Below are 25176 nucleotides of genomic sequence, written 5' to 3'. Positions count from 1 at the left end.
TTGATATTTTAAGTGTTTAATTTCTTTATTGCTGTAAATGATAAAACGTTTTTATTCTTACATTACATAAATTAAATGGCAATTAAACTGTACCATTCGAAACGCACTAATCATACATGCTATTTAGCACAGAAGTCTGCGATTTGGGACACAGTTTTTTTATTTACATGCTGTTTTTGGGACGAGGAGAGCGGCAGACAGTCACGCTCCCCCATCACCTCTCAGTGTCAGACTCACAGAGCCCTATAGTCACCCCCATGACCTCCCCTAATCATCCCTCCCTCAGCCGGCCGGCCAGTCGTGCCACACCAGCACCACCCCAGAGAGGCAAATCAATTCGTCTTTTCAGTCAGTGTGACGAAGCGACACGAATTCCGTACCCCGGATTATATTCAGTACCCGTCAACTAAGTGCCTTCATGGATTCGGAGTGATACAAATAAAAAAGAGCATTTTATTTCACAGTATATTTACAAAACAAGCCCCGACCTCGTACGTAGACGCAGCTAAACACACTAATCTACGAGGGATCCTCAAAACGTTTCCGGGTATACACGATGACGGCGGGACGGGAGGCGTAGTAATCGATCATATATGAGAGACTGAGAGTTCGGATTTAGCGGCACCTAATTTCCACTATTTTGGGCCACTCGAAGCTTCAAGGGGAAGAAGATTTTCATGTGATGATGACGTGAAGGCAGCGGCGCATCAGCGGCTACTTCTCCACATCCACAACTACGTGTAGTGAAAAACGACCCCCGTCACCAGAAGGTCCAGGCCTCCAGCTCCAGCACCCTGAAGTCACTCGTCTCCGATAAGCTGCAGTTGTTGAAGGTGTAGCACGGGCTGCTCCTGCCCACGTACAGCGCCTCGTCCACCCACAGGCCGAAGTGTCCGCTGCGGACGAGAAACGATCCCGGTTAGAGGGAATTAGGATTACACTGGAGATTTTATACACCATAAAGCCAAAAATATGTGGACACCCCTCGGGAACAACTGAGCTTAGATTTTACACCCACATGTACTGCTGATAGGTGTACAAATACTAATCTGACAAGCAATGTGTACGGAGGACCACGTCCTCTGAGACCGAGCGGCTGAACGAGGTTCAGACCAACGTGCTGGACGCCACGTTCCCTGGTCATGATGGATAGTTTGCTCCAAGAGGCAAGGCACCAGGGCGAACGCTCCCTGATAAGACCAGTAACTCTTCATACAACATCAACAGCCTGGACGAGCTCCTGGATGACGTGCAGATGATGTTAGAACGTAAAGAGAAGCTGGTGAAGATGGATCTGCAGATATGAGCCTCCAGAAATAAGATCCTGGATGCTATGATGAGCAGAAATGTTGCAGAATTCATCTTTGCATGAGTAGATGAAGATCCAGAGGAGCAGGAACGTCTTTTACTGCATACGTGCTGGTTCCTCTGTTCCTCCAACAAGTTAATGCTCAGGTGTCCAAATACTTTTGGCCATTAGCATGAACAAGAAATTTATTTCTAATAATAAACAAAATGTATGACGGAAGAGCGCGTCCGCTCGTACCTTCCACCGCCGATGGCAAACGAGTCGAGGTCTCCTTTGATGAAGAACATGTTCTCACCGGTCCAGTGGAAGCACTAAGAGAGAGGAATTACACACGACACAACAGGTGAACCAGACGATTAGGACGGAAAAGGGATCAAAGGATCATTTAGGGATCAACAATCATGTAGGTTTACCTTAAACCGGGGACGCAGCAGGAACAGGAACGTCTCCCCTGTACCGTAAAACGTGTCGCTGGGCCGCAAAGGGTGCGAGAGGAAACCGCCAAACACCTAGGAGAGAGAAAAACATGAGGTGCAGCAGTAATGAGCGGCCCGAAACACATGACAGGCATGGAGGTGAGGGTCTGACCTGCTCGTTGTGGTCCCGGATGATGAGGAGGACGGGCGAGTCCGAGGCGCCCAGCTTCCTGTAGAGCGTTTTGAGACTGGCGCCGTGCTTGCTGGTGCTGTACGCCAATTTCCACGGGTGACCCACGGTCCGCGGAGGCAGCTCGTTCGACAGCTGGGGACAAAATAGCACAACATTGAAAAGTAAATAAATAAATAAAAGGAAGATGTTTGATGTTTGAATGCTGGTCAGATATTTCTGGCTAGTGGACAATATAATACCAAGGATTGACCAAGGATTCATCGGATACACTCGCTGACGGTCCACCATCCAAAAAATTACCCCAAATAATTTGACGGGCGGGTGGAGGGGAGCTGAGACGAATGAGAAACAGTCAGTGGCCAATTTAAAGGAAACGTCATTCGTATGCAATACACCAAGAGAACGGTAACGGTGTGAAAGCTTGACCCCTATCACAAAAGGACCTGTTATGCTTTGAAGGAATTTAGCTGGCATGGTTTGGGTCATTGCAAATCAATACTTAATAATCAGTTACTCTGATTGATCACATGACCAATATAGCGAAAGCTTTTTCGGCCTGATGTTTGTGGTCTCTTCCAGGATGACAGTGCCCCTATTTAAATAGATTTTATGCAGATTTTTGTCAATGCTGATGCGTATTTGAGCAGTTCTGGTGGCTCTAGGTGGGTCAACACATTACTAAGCATCTTTATACGCTAGGTGTGTGTGTGTGTGTGTGTGTTTTCTAACCTCTCTGACTTGCTGGGCGTCTAGTATGAGGCTCTGCTTCAGGATGTCACTCAGTCCGTCTGGTTCCTTGTCTAAGGGCGGAGACTCCCTCACCCTGCTCTCCTCCACAAACACCATCTACACACCACAAACCAAAACCCTCACGTCACCACGTCACCATTGCTGAACCCTCGCGTGTCCAAAAATGACGTTTTAGTTTTGTCCCTTATGTCTTTGTGTCCATATAATTTGCTCCAGGTACTTCTTTCCAGTAGACAGAGGGGCGGCTCTTAATTGTGTCTAAACTGAGCGACTAAGCAAACAAGTGCACCTCCCAATAGCTAGGCTGTGTCGGCCTCCCCTCCCTTGTACCTTAGCCAATCTTGTCTATGCAGACGCTCAACCGGCTCATTTGGATACCCAGATCCCAATGCGACTAAGCAAACATGTAAGTATCGGGTGCCCCCCTTACTTGGCACTGAATTTGGATGTCCTCATTTTCTCATCTTAATCTGGCGACCTCTGCCTGCCGCGGAACACCAGTTGCTGGTGAAGGAAAGTTGCATCCTCAGCATGTCAGGAGGACCACACTAATTCTTCTATATTCCTCCACCGCTTCGACTGGACAGTTGGAGGTGACCTCTTAACCAGCTGTCCTTGGTTTTTTAGACACGGCCAATTGTGTCAGGGAGCGTTAATGCTTTGTGTCCTTTTTTTTTTTTTTTTTTGGTAAAATGGATGGTACCATGTCGTCGGATGTTTGTGTAGCTTGGACTTTCTGTACATGGACGTTCAACTTTTCACTCTTGTTTTGCCTCTGTCCCAACTTTTTTGAAGTGTGTTGCAGACATCACAAATTCTAAATGTGTTTATAATTTACCAAATACAAAAAAAAATACTTTATTTGCTACTTTAATCAGATAAATAAAGATTTAAGAGAATGAACAATGAACAGTCACATATCCTAATCTTTTTTGCATTTTAATACACGTCCCAACTTTTTTGGAAATGGGGTTTGTATCGTAGGACCTCGTAAACATCGACAGTTCGTACACCCACCTCCCACTCGTCTCGAGTGCGCTCGTATCCCGGAGACGCCTCCTCTCCTTCCTCCCGGTCATCCAAGATCACAAAGTCGTCTTCGTCCCACACGTCCTCGTCCTCGCCCCCCTCCACGATGCACAGGTCAGGCCTGTGCTGGCTCAGGTAGGCGTACAGCTCGTCCGAACTGTGGAGGAAGAAACGTCACGTTATATGAACGACACGTTGTAGTTGTAGCCTAGCGGTTAAGGTACAGGAGTAGTAATCGAAAGGTGGCTGGTTCAAGCCCCACCAATGCCAGGTTGCCACTGTTGGACCCTTGAGCGAGGCCCTTAACCCTCAATTGCTGAGACAATATACTGTCACAGTCTCTTCGGATAAAAGCGTCCGCTAAATGCTAATGTATAATGCTGCAATCATGCATCTATAACGCATTTCGGAGTGTCTCCGCCCCTCACCTGTCCTGCTGCAGGACGAACCAGGCGTCTCTAGGCGGCACCGTTCTGGCTCTGCCCAGCTCCAGCGACCCGAATCCCTTTCTCCTCGCCACCTGCGGCTTCTGGCGCATCCTCACGAACATCAAAGACCCAAAACAGCTCCGCGCTGGCACGTCCGGGTCTGGAGAACAATGGACAGTAGGTAGAGTCATGCTGGCAGGACGGAGGAAACGATCTAAACTCATCACGTATGTCAGCGAGTTTACCTGAGCTCTGTTTTCCTGAGCAAGGATCTGTTTTTAACTCCAGCGCGAGCCGCTCAAGGTGCCGCTCCACCTCGGCCATGTCCCTGCTCTCCTCGGCCTCCTCGTCCTCCTCCCTAGTGTCCGTCCTGCCGTCCCCGCCCGTGCCCGCTGGCAGGTCACGTTGCACCGCAGTGGAAGCCGCAGTGGTTTTGCTCTGCGACTGCGATGCCTTTGATTCAGGTAAGGTGTGCATCTTTTTGATCTTGATTGGGTCTTTTGATGTTTTGCTCTTTGATGTTTTCTTTCTTTGATGACTTTTCCATCTATGATAATACAACACCAGGGGGTCACAAATACTTGCTGATTATTATTAATTATTATATATATTTATTATTATTAATTATTTTATTATTTTATTTTTTATTTTATGTATTTATTTTTTATTTACTCTATTTATTGATCCATGGGGATCAATTAAGAAATCTTATATTTAAAAAAATTAATTTAAAAACATGACAGTTTAATTTTGCTATAGATCTGGCTTTAGTTTAGAGAGATCACATTTTCCTCCATTTCTCTCAATTTGGTCATTTCCAGTTCCCTAATACAACTCCTCAGGGTGCAGACCAGCACCAGCCAGTATGAGATTCCCACAGATCTGTTCCAAATAATTCCCTGTGCTCCTCCACCCATTGATGGCAGAACGGGTCACTGTTACAGCAGCAAGGAGAAGAAACCCTGTCAGATGGCCGATTGTGTCTGTTGAGGGCCCGGCCAGGCTGGTAGCACCGCAAAATTTAAAGATGAGATAAAGAAATACGAACCTGTTGGTGGCTCGGCTGAAGTGGACGCGCGAGACATCGGAGAAGAAGGCGACGGACGACAGATCGTCCACGCCGCAGGAGAACAGATATTCCTCACAGCCGTTCTCCCGGACCAGCGGGAGAGACTTGTGCGGGTCGAAGAAGATCTTATTGGCCGCCACCAGCAGAATCCCAGAGACCACGCCCTAAACACACAAACCGGTAATCATTACATATACAGGAGATATATCCTCCGCCCACTGTGAGCCACTCCTTCTTGTCCAACGTTAGTCTACTGTTACGATCCAAATTTCATGATCAGAAGAATTTATTTTTTTATTCTGTACTCACTTTGCGGTCGGTGATGAAGCGACAGAAGAGTTTGAGGTACGGCAGATCCGACGACCCCGCTCCCTGTGTGCACTCCGGCGGGAGAGCCAGCAAACACAGCTGACCGTCGGGCATCGGCACCGCTTCCACATCCTGACAGCAATGGATCGGAAAAACATCAAATAAAATAAAATTAAATTAAACATCTAATAGTCCTCATACCAGACGGACGCCCTTCCTCACGCAACCCTCTTATTGCTATCCGGGCTTGGGACCTGCACTGAGCGCACTGACAAGTGCACCTCCCAATAGCTAGGCTGTTTCGGCCTCCCCTCCCTCGTACCTTAGCCAATCTTGTCCATGCAGACGCCCAACCGGATGATTTGGATACCCAGATCTTGGATACACCAATCAGGCATAACATTATAACCACCTTCCTAATATTGTGCTGTATAGACCCAAACGCCACATCTGTTCTGCACTGGAAAAAAAGTGATTCTTATTTCTCTCACTGTTCCACTTCTGTTCTCCTTTTTCGGTTTCGGGTCTTTTATTAAAGTTGTGAGACTTGACGAGTTACTATACAAAAAATGCAATAAAATAAAGAATTGGCAGTAAACAAAACAATATAAACGTTTTTTATTTTCATTTAGTTTCTTGAGTTACAAGGTCTACGATGTTGTTACTACACACCGCTCTGATCTGTCATGATCTTATTAAAGACAAGAATAGTATAAACCTCTCTGGTACGTTGAGCTTTCCACGCTGTATAAACAATAAAGTACAAACATGAACATGCTCACCAGCAGCTTGTCATACTCCGCGTCCGTGGACGGCGACACCAGGGACATGGGGCTCACGGCGTCCAGTTTGGGCTCGGAAAGTTGGAGATGTGTTGCAGAGAGTTTCTAAAGACGAGTGAACAGAGGCATGATGGGATATAAAAATATCTACTCAGGTTTCACTTCCCTGTTTCATGAAGTTTATAGCTGAGCCGAGAAATGCAAACACTGACTGACTGATGGACTGATGGGTTGAATAAATGACTGTTGGACAGACGAATGGACTGACTGATGGACTGACATTAACTGACCTGACTGATGGATGGGCAGAAGAAGTGAATAAATTACTGTAAATTACTGACTCTTGAACTGATGGATGGACTGAAGGATTAACTGACCTGACTGACTGACAGACTGACTGATGGACTGACATTCACTGACCTGACTGATGGATGGACTGACTGACAAACTGACATTAACTGACCTGACTGATGGACAGACCGATTGACTGACTGACCGATGGACTGAAGGATTGATTGACTGACTGATGGATGGGCTGACTGGCCGATTAACTGACCTGACTTATGGATAGCTGACAGATTAACTGACCTGACTTATGGATGGACTGACTGATGAACTGACAGATTAATTGACCTGACTGATGGATGGACTGACTGACCGATTGACTGACTGATGGCTGGACAAAATAATTAAATAAATTACTGTAAGTTACTGACTGTTGGATGGACTGAGTGATGGACAGACAGATTAACTAACCTTACTGTCAGGTCAGTCAGTTCCTCAGTCCATTCGTCAGTCAGTCCAGAACCGACTGACCTGACAGAAATCCTCCGCCGAGCCCTGACCTCAACCCCACTAAACAACATTTTGGATGAATTGGAAAGCCAACTGTGAGGCAGGGCTTCTCATCCAACATCGGTGCCAGACCTTACAAACAATCCTTTTACTGAATGGGCAAAATGTAATAAGAGTAGAGGACGAGCTAATTTATTTACATTTTTTTGAACAGGGGTGTCCAAACTTTTGTTAATCTTACTGTGTACCACTAGGGGGAGCCACAAGAGCCTGATCTCATTACTGTCCCATTAAAACCTCCCCAATCCTCCTGTTGTACCTGTGTGGTTAGGTTGGTATCTGCTGGTACGCTGCTAAAGTGAGAGGCCACACTGAACACCGTGTCCTCCTGATGTACCTGTTAAACACACACACACACACACACACACACACACCATATCACTTCCATAACGGTGTATATCAGACAAAATGTGTGATCCGTGGATTGTTTACCTCTAAAAACTATTAGCAGAGAGACGTTTCATATGTCATCTAACAAAGCATGATGGGTACTGGGGAAACACTGCAGTATTTACGTTTAGCCAGAGAGAAACACGCAGGCCAGGGTGGGAAAACGGTTTTAATAAAAAGTAGTCTACAGTCGCGCGGTCACAGGCGACTGACGTCTGGCTTTTTCCCACACCGCTTAGATAAATAGCTGGATTGGAATAAGTAAACGCCTCCTATAGTTTCGTTTACCTTTATTTAAAGAGGACGGCTAAGCGCAGCCAGCTAACAGCAACTCGCAGACAGGCGAGACTTGTACATGTCTGACCAGGTTCGTTTTTTAGAATTATACTTTCATATTTTACTACCACTTTATTCCGATGTGAATTTTATTGTGAATTTCGCCGCTGTGGGACTAATAAAGGTTTATCTTATCTTATGTTTATCTTATGTGGGTCGCAGTGGGTCCACACCGGACAGGACACCCCAATACTTTTCTCTGTACTGTGTAGTTTGAGTAGTTAAGGAGTTCCATACCAGGTTCAGTAGTTAGCAGTAAGCAGTTCTAAAGCTAGGTGGATTTAAATAAAGACTAGAATCACTGTACTGCGATAAACCTCCCTTTTAAAAGCCCGGAAACGTCCATACCGAACACAAATATAAAGTTTTAGCATTACCAGAGCCTTTTTGGACAACGCTGCTCCATTGTAAAGCTTCAGCAGGAATTTTTGTAGCTCCATAAATCCGAGACTGAATCAGGGTGAACGCTGAAGACTGACGGCATGTCGGCGACCTTTGCTCCAAACACCACGAGGAGTTTAGTGCGCTGTGATGTAACAGCGTGACCATAATATCCGCAGAGTCTGATAATCTATATATAGAGTGTCAGGGTGTGTGTGTGTGTGTGTGTGTGTGTGTTACTCACCTCTTGCTCAGAGTTCCTGCTGGATTCAGCCTCTGATTTGATCTCCGTTGTTGGGACATCGGCAGGAAACGCGGCCTCTGTGTAAACATCGGATATCAGATAACTTTTCTTACGAAGTGCTATCGGCCACCCGGGCGTCCACACAGACATGATTGGCTGTGTCTGGTGAGGAGAGGGTCGAATCCCTGCGATGGATTGCCACCCTGTCCAGGGTATTTAAGGGAATTCCTGCATTTTCTCAGTGTTTCCCAGTGGCTGGGATGAATAAATGAATACTTAGGGGTCCAGGTTTTTTTTTTTTTTTTTTTTTTACCCCTTTTTCTCCCCTTTTTTTTTAGCGCATCCAATTGTTCAATTAGCATCGTGCTTCCTCTCTGTCTATGCCGAACCCTGCCCTGACGGAGGTGATTGAAGCTAACCCGTATCCCCTCCAAAACACGAGCAGCAGCCAGATGCATCTTCGCCACCCACACATTGACGAGTTTGGCGCCACCTAGCGTTGCATGCGGAGAGACACACCCTAAGGGCACCCTCTCCCATCTCTGTGTAAGCGCCTCCAATCAGCCGGCAGAGAACGCAATCGCATTCTGACAGAGAGAGACCCACATCCGGTTCTTTGTCCCACCCCCCGCATGAGCAACCGGCCAATCGTTGCTCATATAGCCACTCAGCTTCGAACCGGTAAAGCAAGGCTGGATTCGATACGACGCTTCTCAGAATCCAGCCCTGGTTGCAGCGCGTTTCTTTTTACCGCTGCGCCACCTGAGCGGCTAGGGGTCCAGGTTTTGTGTTCCTTACACCAAGTGGACTTCAATACTAAGGATTTTTGAATAGCAGCGCTGGCATGTATTCCAGCTTTGAGAAGGTCATGACTTCATGTTGGGGTCATGGCGCGGTGGTATTTTTTGGGGTATTTGAGACACGTCTTAAAATCTATTTTCAAACTATCCGGCTCCTTCATAACTTTGTTGGTTGCCTCATGTTGACCTGATATCTTTTACAGCTGATTCATATTTACCAGACTGACCTGCACTTGTGTGTTTGAGTCACTTTAACGTCATATCTAAAAAGGAAACTAGTCCCTCATTTTCTCACCTTTGAGGTAATACTGCCTCAGCTTGGGGTTACGGATACGGTGACGCCCGGAGGACGTATCCCAGGGTCCCGTGACGAACCCGGGAGGTCGTGTGATTCCCGCGGGCAACTTGGTACCCAGCCTGTGAGTAGAAATAAGAGACTGGTCAAACACAGTAAGCGTACGGTACAAAAGTGCAGATACACAGAATAAGAAAGCGAAACTGGCCTGTTCTTGACATTGCTGAAGTATCCGCCCCTCGTCTTGTCTCTCCGTGGATGCTCCATGGAATTTGGGGCCGGATTCCAGCAGTCGAGATTTTCAGTAGACGAGAAATGGGATTGAAAATTTCACATCCAGCTGCACGTCCGGACACACACTGCTCCGCTTCTCCCTCATCCTCGTATGGTGGTAGAACCTGTGGTGGGAAAGTCAGAAACGATTTAGGTGTGTGTGTGTTGTGTCCTAATTACAATACCACTACAAATATACAGAAGTGCAACACATAGAGCATGAAATATTTACTGATATAGCCAATAGTGCATTATACTGTCTTTTAATATGGTGCTATTTGGGACTTGACTTTCTATTCCCTATATAAGTGCATCATAGGTTATAAATTGGCTATTACATATATGTAAACTACTAAAAATCCAAAACAAGCTCATCCACTCTCACAGTATTTGTGTGTCACACTACTTGTTTCCAAGTCCCTGATTTCTGTTTAGTATTAAAATAAAGTCAAATCATCCAATATTCTGCTTTTGATATTTATTCATCTCTGATTGATAAAGCTCTGATTTGCCAAGACATGGACTCAAGACACAAGACCAGTTACCAGCAGGTCACGGTAAACAATGTGCATGTCTGGTCATCCATAAGATTTGTGGGACCAGTTGAATCCTTATTCCATTGGTCAAGTGTCCAGATTCAAAGCCTGGATACCCACTGTAGGTGCTTTTGACGGTGGATAGGAGTTAGCATGGGCACTTTGACTGACCTGCGACTATGCAGTGTTTTGAGACACATTCACCTTATTACACAGTAATAATCAGTGTACAGGATTGGAGTTTACTTAATTCACAAATTAAGAATTATTAAATTCACTGGATTATTACGTATGTTTTTGGGAAGTGCTCAGGATTCAAACCAAGACATATTGCCCGGCCAGGCATCTACACAGACATAATGAGCTTTTGTGCTGAACGTTCCAAGGCAAATTTCTTTGTACTTTGTACATTTTGTAAAAAATAAGAGCGGTTCACCACTGATGATTCAAACCCAGACGTATCGCCAGACCAGTTGTCTAACTGTGCTTGTAACTTTATGGTGTTCATTTGTATTCTTGGGTAAGGTAAGCTTCTGGTTAAAGTGTATATTTTTGCTGTAACTTGTTCTAGACCCTGTCTTTGTAACTTTGATTATTAACATTGCTAGAATTGAAGTAGCATTTAACTATTGTTAAAAGATAGTCTGTTGATGCATTAATCTGTGTTTTGCTGATTGGTTAAAGTGGTTTCAGGTGACTGTTGTTAGAGGCTTAGGTGTGAATTGAGGGGCAGGGCTAAGCTTAGTATAAAATTAAAGCTCCGTCTGTAGCGGCTGGTCTTCTCGATCACTAGGTTTTTTTTTCTATTAATCTAAACCTGAGTAAGTACTATCAGTCTCTGACATTATTCAATCTATCAAACTTTTTTTCTCAGCATGTGCTACTCAAACATTCCTGTGCTTATATCTCACAGACCCTGCAGACATCAGAGGGCACATTATAGGAACAGCAACGCCAGCAACCTCATCTATCCCCAACTGTTGCAACAGTCTCAAACAGTGGTGGTAGGTGGGGTCTGGAACTGTCAATCAGCCGTCCAGAAAGCTGACTTTATCTCAGCTTTTGCACTTTCTCACAGCCTTGACTTCCTGGCACTGACTGAGACATGGATCACCACCGAGAACTCAGCAACACCAGCAGCCTTATCCTCTGCCTACACCTTCTCTCATACACCGAGAGGATCTGGTAGGGGTGGAGGCACAGGTTTGCTCCTGACCAGGAAATGGCAATTCACTACTGTGAATGTTTCTCACCTTAACATTTCATCTTTTGAATTTCATGCTATTACTGTTACTTTTCCGATTACTCTTCATATCATTGTAATTTACAGACCACCTGGCTCATTGGGAGACTTCATAGAAGAGCTGGATGTTCTTCTGAGTTTCTTCCCTTCAGATGGAACTCCTCTGACTCTTCTTGGTGACTTTAATCTCCCTACACTTCAGTCCTCATGTCTTCTTCCTCTTCTTTCATCTTTCGACCTCCTCTTTAATCACAGCCCTCCGACACACAAAGGAGGCAATCTTCTGGACCTTGTCTTCAGTCGTCCAACTTCTGTTCTGGACCTCACTGTCACCCCACTCCACCTCTCTGACCATCACTTTGTGTCCTTCTCTCTCTGTCTCCCAACTCTTCCTACCTCCAACCACACTTTCACCCTTAAAACACGCCCCAATCTTCACTCTTTATCTTCCTCCCTGTTGATCTCCACCATCCTAACTTCACTACCTAACCCTGACATTCTTGCTACCCTTCCACTCAACTCTGCAACTAATACTCTACTTTCTTCTCTTTCAACATCTCTCGATCAGCTCTGCTTCATGCTATCTTTTCCTCTCTTCTAAACCCTCCTCCTCCTCCCCCATCTGCCTCTCTCACTGCTACTGACTTTTCAACATTCTTTCAGGACAAGATCGACAAAATCAATCAAACCTTCTCTCCGACTGACCCACTTTCAACTGACCCTCAACCCACCAACACACTCACCAGCTTCACCCCACTCACCATGGATGAGGTTACACAGCTCCTCTCATCCAGCAATCCCACTACATGCACACTTGACCCTATACCATCCACCATCCTCAAAGACATCTCACAGGACCTAATCCCCTTCATCACACCCATCATCAACAACTCCCTGACATCAGGTGTTGTCCCTACTGCTTTTAAGAAGGCTCAGGTCATTCCCCTTCTTAAGAAACCTACACTAGACACTACAGACATTAACAACTACAGACCTGTCTCACTCCTCTCTTTTCTATCCAAAATTCTTGAACGTGCTGTCTATAACCAACTATCTGCCTTTCTTACTCAGAATGATCTCCACGATCAGTACCAGTCTGGCTTCAAGGCAGCGCATTCTACGGAAACAGCTCTTGTAGCGGTTACTGAGAAGCTTCATGCAGCCAAAGCAGCCAAACTGTCATCTGTCCTTATTCTTCTTGACCTCTCTGCGGCCTTCGACACAGTGAATCACAGCATTCTCCTGTCCACTCTCTCCAACCTTGGAGTAACAGGTTCAGCATGGCAATGGATGGCCTCCTACCTAGAAGGGCGCTCCTACCAAGTGTCATGGAGGGGATCCATATCTCCCCCATGCACTCTCTCAACCGGTGTTCCTCAGGGCTCTGTACTCGGCCCACTTCTTTTCTCTATCTACACCCGCTCTCTGGGCAAGGTCATAGCCTCCCATGGCTTCTCCTACCACTCCTATGCAGATGACACTCAGCTCGTTCTGTCATTTGCTCCTTCAGACACGCAAGTCTCAGCTCGCATCTCAGCATGTCTGCGAGATATCTCACAATGGATGTCGGCTCATCATCTAAAACTTAATCCCAGCAAGACAGAGATGTTGCTCATTCCTGGAGATCAGTCTCCAACCCAGGACCTAGTCATTTCTCTGGATGACTCCCAGATCAGACCATCTGATAAGGTAAGAAGTCTTGGTGTTGTTCTTGATAACCAGCTGACATTCTCTCCTTATATAGCCAACATGACAAGAGCGTGTCGGTTCCTCCTGTACAACATCAGGAAGATTCGGCCATTTCTCTCCAGGGAAGCTACCCAGATTCTGGTGCAATCACTTGTAATCTCACGGTTGGACTACTGCAACTCCCTTCTGGCTGGAGCTCCCATGTCCACGATTAAACCCTTACAGCTCATTCAAAATGCAGCTGCCCGTCTGGTTTTTAACCAACCCAAACACTGCCACATCACCCCACTGCTGCGTTCTCTTCACTGGCTTCCTGTAGCTGCACGCATTCAGTTTAAAACACTGACGCTCGCCTACAAAGCCAAAAATGGACCAGCCCCAAGCTACCTTCGGGGTCTAATCAAACCCCGCTCTGTACCACGCAACCTCCGAGCCTCTAGTCTCGCTCGACTTGAGCCTCCATCCAGGACTAGAGGAAGACAAGCATCAAGGCTCTTCTCTGTTCTAGCGCCCAAATGGTGGAACGAACTTCCTCTGTCTGTCCGAACATCTGAGTCTCTTGCTGTCTTTAAAAAACGATTAAAAACCCACCTTTTTACTAAACACTTAGGCTGACTTGTACTTATTTACTAACAATCTTTTCCATTTAAAAAAAAGATTTTAAATGCAGATTTGTGTTCTTCGACTGTTGTTTACCTAAACTTGAGAAATGAAATGTTCACTATAGAAGCACTTCTGTAAGTCGCTCTGGATAAGAGCGTCTGCTAAATGCTGAAAATGTAAATGTCTACACAGACACAATTGGCGCCCTGTTTAGGGTATTCTCGCCTTGCACACAGTGTTTCCAGGTGGTACTGGACCTACTGCAACCCTGACCAGGATAAAACAGTTGATAAAAATGAATGAAATGATGTACTTTGTACCTCAGCTCTATTCTTCTTCTTATTATTATTATTATTATTACTATTATTACTATGAGTGCACTGTATAGGGTATGAGTATGATATAATGGGGTGTACACCCTATGTAGTGCACAACGTGACACAGGAATCACCTGAGTGTTCATATGATTGGCATTTATAAAATCTCAGTCATCTTGTGATCTTGTTGATAAGTGATTGTAATAAAGCTGCGTTACTGGTTTAGTGACTCAGTACTGCATTATTACTGAACCACACCTGATCAGCTGACCAGCCATAATAATGACACTGCATCCTTTCCTTCAATGTAATTACAATAATTACAGACCAACACAAAAGAACTAAACGGTTTTGTAGTGTTTAATGTTTTAGTGTTTAGTGAATAAATGAATAATAACAAAGACGAGCAGCGCGTCCATGTAAGTCAATGTGATATTATGGAAGGATTATAGACACAGTAGATGCTACTGATTCTGTCCACATCCTAAAGAATAAACCCATATTTGTAGTATTACAAAACCAAACAAAGCAATATTCCTAACGTATTATATTATAGTATATTATATAACAGCACTGAACCACTGACCTTCCCAAGAGCGCACGATCAACCCCAAACAGAGCTGCTCACCGCGGATGCTCTCGGTCTCTATGAACTGCTGTGTGTTTTACAGTAATGTTGTTTATCCTACCCGTTTTCAATATACGCCCGCCTCCTGTATTATGATTGGCTAAAACTTGACAAGCATCCTTGTGATTGGATAAATTAAAAATAGTTTACAAATTACCGTTATTACAAAGAACACATACAGTATATTCTCTCTTTCTTTATGACTTTATTTATTTAGTCTTTTTTCTTTAGAACTTATTATTTATTGGACTCCAGTAGTTTAGAGAAAAAAAGTAAACAATAAACAATAAACATAAACAATATATGCAGATATATAAGTATAAATATAGAAATAAAGATATCGTTATAGTCAAGGACGGATTAAGGATAGTCTGGGCCCCTGGGCAAAGAGTTGAGCTCACTGTTGGACATATTGTCAGGCATGAAAAGAACATCAAATAGCTCAGTTAAGTGTGTGTATGCATTCAAACGGTGGTTGAGACAGGACACAAGTTTGTCAATGACAACATTGAAAGTTTCGATCCGAAACTTGTCCTTTCCGTTAAATGCTACACCTGGCTCAGTACTATCATCAGACATAATTTTGCGCTTCTTTGTACACTGGAGGTCATGCCTGTACTCTTGGGAGACAGCAGTGGTGACATTTAAAGCAGCCCCTTCAAACACCTCAAAGTTATCTCTCTGTGCTGCCACAAAGTCTCGTAAAGACAAGAGAAGTTGTGTAGCTGTACATATGTCAATATCATGCTTCTGCAGCTGCAGGCTTGTGGCTTGGAACCTCTGTAGTATTGTGTCCCAGAAGTATGCCATGAAGGCCATCTCCAACGTGTCCAATTTGTCACAGAGTGCAGAGGCTTCACTTCGAGTTACACATTTCTCCTCCATATCTTTAGACATATCATTCAATGCCTCTCTCAGTTGTGCATAATATTTCCAAAGAGCCTTAGTTGACTCAGCTCGTGCGCTCCATCGAGTACCTGACAGTGATTTCAGTGTGAGTTTGATATCAGTATCACGGAAAACCTTTCCCCACCTGTGTGTAGATGATGCACAAAATGTGTACATTGCCTGTACAAAGTCAAAAAAACGTCCAGCTTCTGGGCTACTGTCAACAGCATTGACACCAACTAAATTCAGTGAATGTGCTGCACAGGGGACATAACAAATCAAAGGGTTTCTTTGTTTAAGATGAGCTTGGACTCCATTGTACTTTCCCGACATGTTACTTGCATTATCATATGACTGGCCCCTACAGTTGGATAAGTCTAGGCCCAGATTCTCCACCATAGCAACGGCACACTCTGCCAAACTGTCCCCACTATGGTTTTCAATAGGCTCAAAAGCTAGAAAACGCTCAACTACATGTCCGTCATTATTAACAAACCTGAAAATAAAAGTAAGTTGGTCCACATGAGCAAGGTCTGGAGTGGAGTCAACTATAACAGACAAGTATTTTGGCTAGGGCCCAAAAGCATGGCTAGGGGCCCCAAAAGCATGGCTAGGGCCCCCAAGAGGCCCTGGGGTCAAAGTCCCTAATAGTCAGAGGATCCTTAAAATGGAGGGCCCTCGGAAATAAAAACATATTATATCATAAATGTTGATAGGCATCGCAAAATGTTTTGGGCCAGGGCCCCCCCTGGGGCCCCCTGACCTCAAGGGCCCCTGGGTGCTGGCCCCACTGGCCCGGTCAGTAATCCAGCCATGGTTATAGTTATAAATATATACAATACATCGGTTATGAGTATATTTATAGACCAGTGGCGGCTGCTGGTCTTTCAGAGGAGAAGCTCATTGTTGGCTTACATCATAAAATTTGTCAATTTATTTACACATAAATTCTGCCCTCCGTTCCTTTTACAAGAAAATGGCCTGAAATGGGTTGCAGCAGTTTGTCTTTCGACTTCACTCGCAAAATCCGCGATGGGACTGAAGCTCCCAGTGATTAAGTGACTAATGAAGTGTATTGCTTTGGCAATACGAATGTCCCTATTTGTCATGCCAACAAAGCTTCTTTTGAGTTTGAGTTTGAGAAGTGACGGTGTAGCACTTAAACTAGCTGTCAATCAAAACGGGATTCAGCCTTTCCACTGATCCTCCAATCATCTTGCAGAAGCTCAGCGTCCAGACCCACCCACAGCTCCGTTCACCCCCAGAGACGCTCAGCGTCCGGGGGCGGGACAAAATCGAGGCATTTATCCAATGACCGGCGAGTTTCTGAGCATAAAAAAAAACCTCAACGCAGTCCCATAGAAGTGAAGAGACGCTCAGCTTCTGCGGGCAAATGCATTGACGCTACGGGAATTTATGAGTTAAGTTAAGAAAATCGAGTCGATTTGTGATAATTAGGTGATTCTGAACGAACTCGTCTTCGAGATGAACGTGTTCTAACGCATTTGTAGTCAATGAAATGTTAACACAACTGTACATATTTCACCATTTAATTTTGGACATTTTAGGGGAAGCTGAGCTTCTCTTGCAGTCTTAGAGAAATCGCCACTGTTATAGACAATAAATATAAACAATTATAAACATTGTCTAATATCCATTGTTAAATATATATATATATATATATATATATATATATATATATATATATATATAGAGAGAGAGAGAGAGAGAGAGAGAGAGAGAGAGAGAGAGAGAGAGAGATCAGATATCGGTATGAATAAGTATAATAGTGGTAATATATTAATACTAATAATTTTGTCTACTTTATTTATATTTCATGATTTTTTATTTTTAAACATGTATTTTTCTATTTTAAAATAAACTAAATAGACTGTTTTTTGCGTTTTAAATCTTTTTTGTTTCAAAACGATATTTTATCATTCAAAAATCACCAAGTATTTATAGATTTATTTTTATTTCCAAGCTATTTATTTAACATTCTGCTTTAAACATTCTTTTTTTCTACTTCTTCTTTATAGTATTATTATTATTATTATTATTATTATTATTATTATTATTATTATTGTGGTATTCAGAAAAATTACTGACATTTAAAACCTTTATTTTGTCTCTCGCGTTTGATTGGACGGTGTGAGTTGTGGTACTGAAATTGACCAATCACAGAGCTGCGTTATCATCCTGACTCCGGTATCTGGGTTAGCTTAGCTTAGCATAGCTATTAATTTACGTATTTTTTCTGCACCGGGACAGGACAAGATCCACAGATCGTACAGTTATACAAGAAAAAAAATGAATTATTTTAATCAATAATGGTTTGTATTACACAATTTACTTCATAATTTATTGTGTAACTAAAGGATTTTTTTACTTAGTGGTTTCATGGATAGTCGGTATTTTTCGGGCTGTGTCCCGAATTGCGCATTGTTGTATGTGTAGGGTATAAGATATGCAGTGAGTGAGTGACTATTATTCACCCTGTATAGGGAACCTAATTTAGTGGGGTTAGTGATTTAGGATTCAGCCACAGGGTTGTATAGCATTGGGCAAGGAAGCTAACTAGCTGTTGAAGGAGAGTCAACTCATGGTACGCAAAGGTTATTAGTAATTCATATAAATATATCTAAACAAAGGATATTTAACTAAAGTATTTAATGTTTAAATATTAGAAAGGGACGTTTAAGTGGCGATTTGCACTCAGTTATAGACATGTTAACCAATGCGGTAGCTATGTTGTGTTAGCTTCAGTCGCTACTCAGTTCTTGCTTAGATACAGCAGAAGACTAATCACATTTTTTTTTTTTAATAAACTTATCTAAACAATCAAAATATCAATGCAGGATAATGCATGATAACACACAATAACATCTAATATTTAAACAGCATTTATGCTATTATTATTATTATTAACGTATTGCTTATTTAATGTTATACCTTATTGTGTATTATCCCCTACAAATACTGCATATATGGATAAAGGAGACCGAGATCGAGATCTACCAAACATTTTAAGCCTCACAACTTTACTTTAATTATGTTTCCATTTGGTGTGAACGTAAATGGAGCTTCACTTAATTCTGGTGTTCATCCAGCCTCTTTTTGAATAGATTCAGAGTTTGTGTGGGATACATCACGTGTTTGCACCATAGGGTGCACCAGCTTCTATCAAGTTGGTTCCCTTATTTGTTGTCTGTTATAAGAGCATACAAAGCAGTAGTAACTTAGTGGTCACTACAACCTGCTGTGTTTCATTTCTTTTCTTGTAGATGCTTGGTGATCCCACTGCAGCAGGCTGAAGACTCAACACCATGTCCTCTATCCTGCAGTAATATTAACTTGAGCAGTTGTGTGGTGGCTTTAAATCCTTTGGTATAGAATGGAAACTAGAGCGGTAAGCATCCTTCTAACCACAGTGATGGCAAACAAGAATCACATCAGTTTGTTGTTGTGTTTAAAATGTCCTCTTAAAAACGAGATTATCTTGGCACTGCCCATTGCCCATATTGTCCACTGTGAAAGCAAAAACAGTTTAAATGTGTATTTTCCAGGAGGTTATTCCTATTTGGCAGAACAAGCCTCACGGTGCCACCCGAAGCGTGGTGAGGAGAATCGGCTCTACGCTGCCTCTAAAACCCTGTCCAAGAGCATGTTTCCAGGTAAAACACACAGTGATTTGTCTGTGCATATACACACTACTTTCTTCATGGACTTTTCAGGCTATTACATGTTAATAACCAGTAGTAGAAAGGACGGGGATATGAAATGGTAGTAAAAGGGGTAGCACTGTCGCCTCACAGCAAGAAGGTCCTGGGTTCAATTCCCCCTCATTTCTGTGTGGAGTTTGCATGTTCTCCCGGTGTCTGTGTGGGTTTCCCATGGGAGCTCCAGTTTCCTCCCACAGTCCAAAGACATGGAGATCTGGTCACACTGCTTCCAGACAAGTCCCTTACAATCAGGACGGCTTTTTAGGCAGCTGTAAACGGAGCATAGCGTTAGCTGGCAGCCTCCGTTGAATACACTTGATGTATGGTGTTTACATCTTGTTTATGATTAGGAGCTGCCGGGTCTTAACCTGCGCCAAACAGACGGGCCCCACGTGCCCACACTGGCCGACATTGCCTGGATCGCAGCCGATGAAGAGGAGACATTCGCCAGAGTGAGGTACGTTCCCGTTTCATACTCCAGGACTTGTTACCCGGTGTGAAGTACGCCTGCGAAATGTCTGTTCTCTTATGCCACCGGTCAGGAGCGACACACGACCCTTCAGGCAGGAGTGGAGGCCCACGCCTATGCTAGTGCTGCACAGGAATTCGTCCGTGCCCAACTTTAGACGAGAGGGCAAACGCTTGGAGGGCCTGAGAAAGCCGGGCATCACCGCCCTGAACCGAACCACCGCCCTGCAGGACGAGCTGGGCCGCCTGCGTGCACAGATTGCAAAGATAGTGGCGGGCGAGTCAGGTAAGACGATGTGAAAGCAAATAAATCAGAACCCCGGTACACGTGACCTGTACCAGCATTTGAATCTCAGTATTCGGACTAAACACCCACTTCTTTGTTTTGTTTTTTTATCTCTGTCAGACTCGAACCCCATCACCCCTGACCTCCTCTCTCCGGACGACACCAGCGTCGGCTTCTCCATGGCTCCTTTCGAGATGGCCGCCAACTACCACCCGGCGCCCTCGGCCTCCTTCGTCATCAGCGACGTCACCGAAGAAGACGAGGAGGAGGTGGAGGAGGATGAGGACGACGTTAACGTGCCCGAGCTGGCTCCTGACCCCGTACTTCCAGCCTCCATGACGGCCTCTGCGACCTTCGACCTCGATCGGCCCACCATGGATTTCCGCGAGGCGGAGGAGGACACGGTGTCGCTGTCCAAGTCCACCAGCTTTGCCGACGTCAAAGACATTCTGAAGGACATGAACCGCATGAAAATGAGCAAGGACAGGTGAGTAGGTGCAGGGGTTTTCATCCAGCTGTTTAACACCCCGCCCTGATAAATCCCTGTCAGGGGCGCCGTGATCTAACACTCTACCCGACCACTGCTAAGCTCTCGAGCTCTCGAGTTTTTATCTAAAGTGACTTACAGGACTGTGACAGTATATTGTCTAAGCAATTGAGGGTTAAGAGCCTTGCTCAAGGGCCCAACAGTGACAGCCTGGCAGTGGTGGGGCTTGAACCAGTGACCTTTTGATTACTAGTTCATGAGTTGGGGTTTGTTGTTGATGAGGTGCAGCTTAAACAGCGAACTCTTTTACCGTAATGAATATTTTAATGTTTTGTTCGACTATACATGATAACTGTGTGTGTGTGTGTGTGTATGTGTGTGTGTGTGCAGGTTTTCTCGCGGCTGTACGTCTCTGAGGGAGGAAGACTCGGCCTCCCTGATCTCCGAAGTTCTGAGGAAGAAGTTCACCCTACACGATGAAGATATCAGCATGAAGAAGTAACCGACGTGTCGTCCACGGTTCCCGTCCTCACCCTGCTCACCACGTAAGAACACGAAGACGCGGCTTCACATCACTGCTAGATTTCTAACCCAGTTCCAGCTACAACTGATTAATCGTGTCTGACTGGATCTTTCTTTCCTTCCTCTGGTTATTTTCCAGTTCATTCTTTAAGTTGTTTTTCATGTATTTATTTTTATTATTCGTTAAATCCTACTTGTTAATTTCCTGATTTGTGTATCGTCTTCTGTGCACCTTTGTCTTTAGCTCAGTCATTTTTGTTTCCTTTTCATTTCCTCTCTGTTCCTTTAGTTCTGCATTTGATTTATTTCCTAATTTTCTTTTTCATCTTCCTTTGATCTCCATTCTTGTTTTTGTCTCTCGGTTGACAGGCTTGTGCCAGCGGACTGTTTGCTGTGGAAACTTCACAGCGCCCCGCGATGCCGAAAATAAAACTCGCCCCCGTCACTTATTTACAGCTTGTTTACAGCTGCAGGAAAAAAAGAAAAGCTCTGTGCTCAGACTCTCTCTCTCTTTCATACACACACACACACGCAGTACACGCACGCACACACATACATACATACACATACATACACACACATACATACATGCAGTGTGTAACTAAATGGTGTGTTTGTGTGAATGTCCCACTGCAAACTGACCACATGGACAGACTACAACTGCGGACAGAATTATATAGATGTAGTGCAGACAGACAGACATAATAATGGACTGAAGAATGGATCAATGTAAATGACAAACTGACTGAACTAATAAATAAAAAAGAATAAAGAATTGTAAAGAATTGCTGCCCTCTAGTGGGCACAGTTGGCTAATCCCTGCAGCAGACAAAATTGGCCTCCAGTCTGCAGGGTGGGAAAGACCGGACTAATAAGGGTGGGGTTATAAATGCTGTGTAAGGGCATGTTATTGGGGCGTGGCTCTCCGTTTGGTGGACCTCACGCACAAATGCACCAAACTGGTATAATAAGAAGGGATTGGTGGATTGCTCACACGTCGGAGGGACGCCGTCGGGGTCCCCAGCAGCAGATTGGTTATGCTTAATTGCGAGAAAATGGGGGGAAAATGCATAAAAAATTAATTATTCGTAAAATTATGGATGGATAGAAGTACAGAAGGTTTGTGGATTGACGTATTGATGCATGAAATGACCTGAATGTACAGAATGACAGACTGGTGCTGAAATAAGTGGACTCATGGACAAAAGTGTGAACATACAAGACGACAGACTGATTAATGACTTGGCTGAAGGTTGGACAAGCTGCCTGATTTTTCTTTTTTCTTTTAATGTGCAAAAATGCTCCCTATATGAACCTCGTCCTAAAGACTGAAACGAGGAACGGTGACATTTTCATTCATCATGCAGAAACGTTTGTTGTAGTTGAACATTGTACAGTTTCATATCGGCCGGTTAAACAGAAACATTAACGTGTGTTTTTATGATTTATGATTTTAGACGCTCAGCTTCATTCTTCTACTAGAACTAAGTGTCTATTTTTATTCCATCCTCGCACCATTTCTACTTTGTGAAATCTTGCATTACATCCTGTAAACATTTATGATGAAACGATTGAGATTGAACTTGTTGGGTTTTTTTTATTGACTTGTTTTATGTTTGCAATAGTTGTGTAGAACTAGAACCATGGACGCTTCATTTAATGATTTTCTTTATTGTTATCATATATCTTTGTTTGCTTTATTTGACTGTTGTTTTGTGTGTGTTTTTTGAGTATTGTGTGTTTTTTGAATAGTGTGTGTTGTTCTGCATTTTCTCGAACACTAAGATGCAGATTATTGTTTAGGCTGCATTTTAATTCGCTGCAGTTTAACGTGTTTTATTAAAGTAGTAGTTTGGCTCTCTAAACATCCACAGTTCAAAAGTTGTTAATTAACCAAGAAACCAAGTTAATTTTGATGTCTGCATGTATCTGTAGGTACACACTTTAAATGGAGAGTCGACTCACGAAAACGATTCTGTACTATCTTGCGATGTGGTACATTTTGTCTGTTTTCGCCTCTCAAAATCTTCTCGTTTTTTCTTCATTTTACTTTATCTGATTAGTCTCATACATACGTACAATAATAATTTGTCATATCGGGCAATGAAAAGAGCTTTGATTCATTTCTTCCGTCTCTTGAAATGGAGAGTCGACTTAAATTTTAGAGTCGACTCACCAAAATGATTCAGTCCAATCTTGCAACGTGCTACACGTTATGTTCTCTCAAAATCTGATTAGTCTTATACATCCTGCATGTGTATATGTGTTGTCAGGGGATTTTAGTTTCCTTTTTGGCCAAACAATTGCTTTAATGTAATGTGGTGCCTCCTTTGAGCTGCAACATGAACAAAACCACTTTGAGGAAACACAGTGAAGTGTGTATGAGTGTTTTAGCTGGCTGGAGTCTCTACTGTGAAGTCAAGTGAAGTTGAATTGTGTTGTTATGATGGTTGATGATTATATGATGTGCATGACTGAACTAAAGTTTGAAGCATGGATGCTCATTCTCTTCTCTTGTTGCCTTAATTACACTAGGTGCAAGGCAGGGATAGTAAATAAAAGATGTCAGAAGTTTACATACCGTTGCTTTGTAGGGGATATGTATTGGTGCTCTTGGGGAAGAGACTGGGGTGCATACTTTTTTGCCAGAAATGTACGTGTGTGTGTGTGGCTCAAATGTTTAACTGTGGACGGTCAGATCTGTGTTCCAGAGACCTGTTTTTGGTGGTTCTTGGATTACTTTTGTCCTTGGAAGGATTTTGTTTGTTTGTTTATTAGGATTTTAACGTCATGTTTTACACTTTTGGTTACATTCATGACAGGAACGGTAGTTTATCTTCACACAAGGTTCATCACTTCACAAGGTTATATCGAACACAGTCATGGACAATTTAGTGTCTCCAATTCACCTCACTTGCATGTTTTTGGACTGTGGGAGGAAACCGGAGCACCCGGAGTAAACCCACGCAGGCACGGGGAGAACATGCAAACTCCACACAGAAAGGACCCAGACCGCCCCACCTGGGAATCGAACCCAGGACCTTCTTGCTGTGAGGCGACAGTGCTACCCACTTAGCCACTGTGCCGCCCTCCTTGGAAGGAAACGACTGTTCCATGTACTTAATAAGTGCAGTTAGACTAGTGCCACAGAGCTATAAACAGTCAATTCTAAATAATAACAGTGATTCTGAAGGCAATTTAAATTTAAAGCCATTATTACATTTGCTTCCATTAATTACTGAAATAACAGGACTGCTGTCCTTAACACGCCTATGTAAACTTTTGACACGTAGCACATGTGTGATATACAGTGTTGCAGTAGATATTATCTAACCTTAAATGAAGCATTTAGCATCTCAGGCACTTCTGAATTTTGACCCATTACCTCATATATGCATCGCCAAGCCTTCTGAACTCTACTACGTATAAAACTAAAACTATTACCAATCATATTACAAGAAGCATCAATAAAGAAAATATACTGTTCACATGCAGCCATGCTTAATTTTAAGGGAGAATTTCTCTGCTGGTTGGCTTACAAACATCCATGGGGTTATGGGGTGTCTGTGATGAATTTGGGTGTGCGATCTGTGCTTTGTGGTTATATTGAGTGTTTAATGTTAATAAAAAGTGCACTAGACGTGTTCAAGACTATATAAACCGCTATAACAGAACTGAGAGACACAAACTGGATGAGGATGGTCACATCACACATCTGCTATACATTAATAATACATAAAACATGAAGCTAGATGAGAGTAAGTACTATTCAGGAATAATAAACATTGTGAATGGAGGAATGGATTTTATTTTATTTGTTTAATAGCAAGATTCATGAGTACTTTACCCCCCATCCTTCAATTAAACGCTGTTACCTGCCTGTGTATTGTGCAAACAAAGAAAAATAAAAACACTCTTGTTTAAATTA

General features: G+C 43.5%; 2 protein-coding genes across 4 annotated transcripts; one reads left to right on the top strand and one right to left on the bottom strand.

Annotated features, from left to right (window-relative positions):
* Positions 1 to 6: 6 nt before the first annotated feature.
* Positions 7 to 9853, bottom strand: si:ch211-15d5.11 (oxidation resistance protein 1). The gene is made up of 15 exons (XM_063007868.1): positions 9795 to 9853; positions 9587 to 9708; positions 8492 to 8568; positions 7400 to 7477; positions 6286 to 6390; positions 5504 to 5635; positions 5174 to 5358; positions 4371 to 4672; positions 4126 to 4285; positions 3686 to 3854; positions 2648 to 2764; positions 1898 to 2050; positions 1723 to 1818; positions 1547 to 1620; positions 7 to 896 (listed from the first exon to the last, which is right to left on the bottom strand). The coding sequence occupies exons 1-15, from the start codon at positions 9851 to 9853 to the stop codon at positions 761 to 763; spliced, it is 1965 nt and encodes a 654-aa protein (XP_062863938.1). The 3' UTR covers positions 7 to 760.
* mtfr1l (mitochondrial fission regulator 1-like) lies at positions 7867 to 25176 on the top strand. Of its 3 annotated transcripts, none has more exons than XM_063007991.1 (8): positions 7867 to 7897; positions 19048 to 19172; positions 19330 to 19437; positions 19836 to 19942; positions 20028 to 20239; positions 20360 to 20726; positions 21117 to 21271; positions 21618 to 25176. In XM_063007991.1, the coding sequence occupies exons 2-7, from the start codon at positions 19158 to 19160 to the stop codon at positions 21226 to 21228; spliced, it is 921 nt and encodes a 306-aa protein (XP_062864061.1). In that variant the 5' UTR covers positions 7867 to 7897; positions 19048 to 19157; the 3' UTR covers positions 21229 to 21271; positions 21618 to 25176. The 3 variants fall into 3 exon arrangements, with proteins under 3 accessions (XP_062864061.1, XP_062864059.1, XP_062864060.1); XM_063007989.1 differs by lacking the exon at positions 7867 to 7897 and adding an exon at positions 18006 to 18096; XM_063007990.1 differs by lacking the exon at positions 7867 to 7897 and adding an exon at positions 18228 to 18368.

Source organism: Trichomycterus rosablanca, chromosome 13, assembly GCF_030014385.1.
Source record: "Trichomycterus rosablanca isolate fTriRos1 chromosome 13, fTriRos1.hap1, whole genome shotgun sequence".
Classification (NCBI taxonomy): domain Eukaryota; kingdom Metazoa; phylum Chordata; class Actinopteri; order Siluriformes; family Trichomycteridae; genus Trichomycterus; species Trichomycterus rosablanca.
The sequence above is the reverse complement of the archived record's forward strand: the minus strand, read 5'-3'. Positions and strand labels throughout refer to the sequence as shown.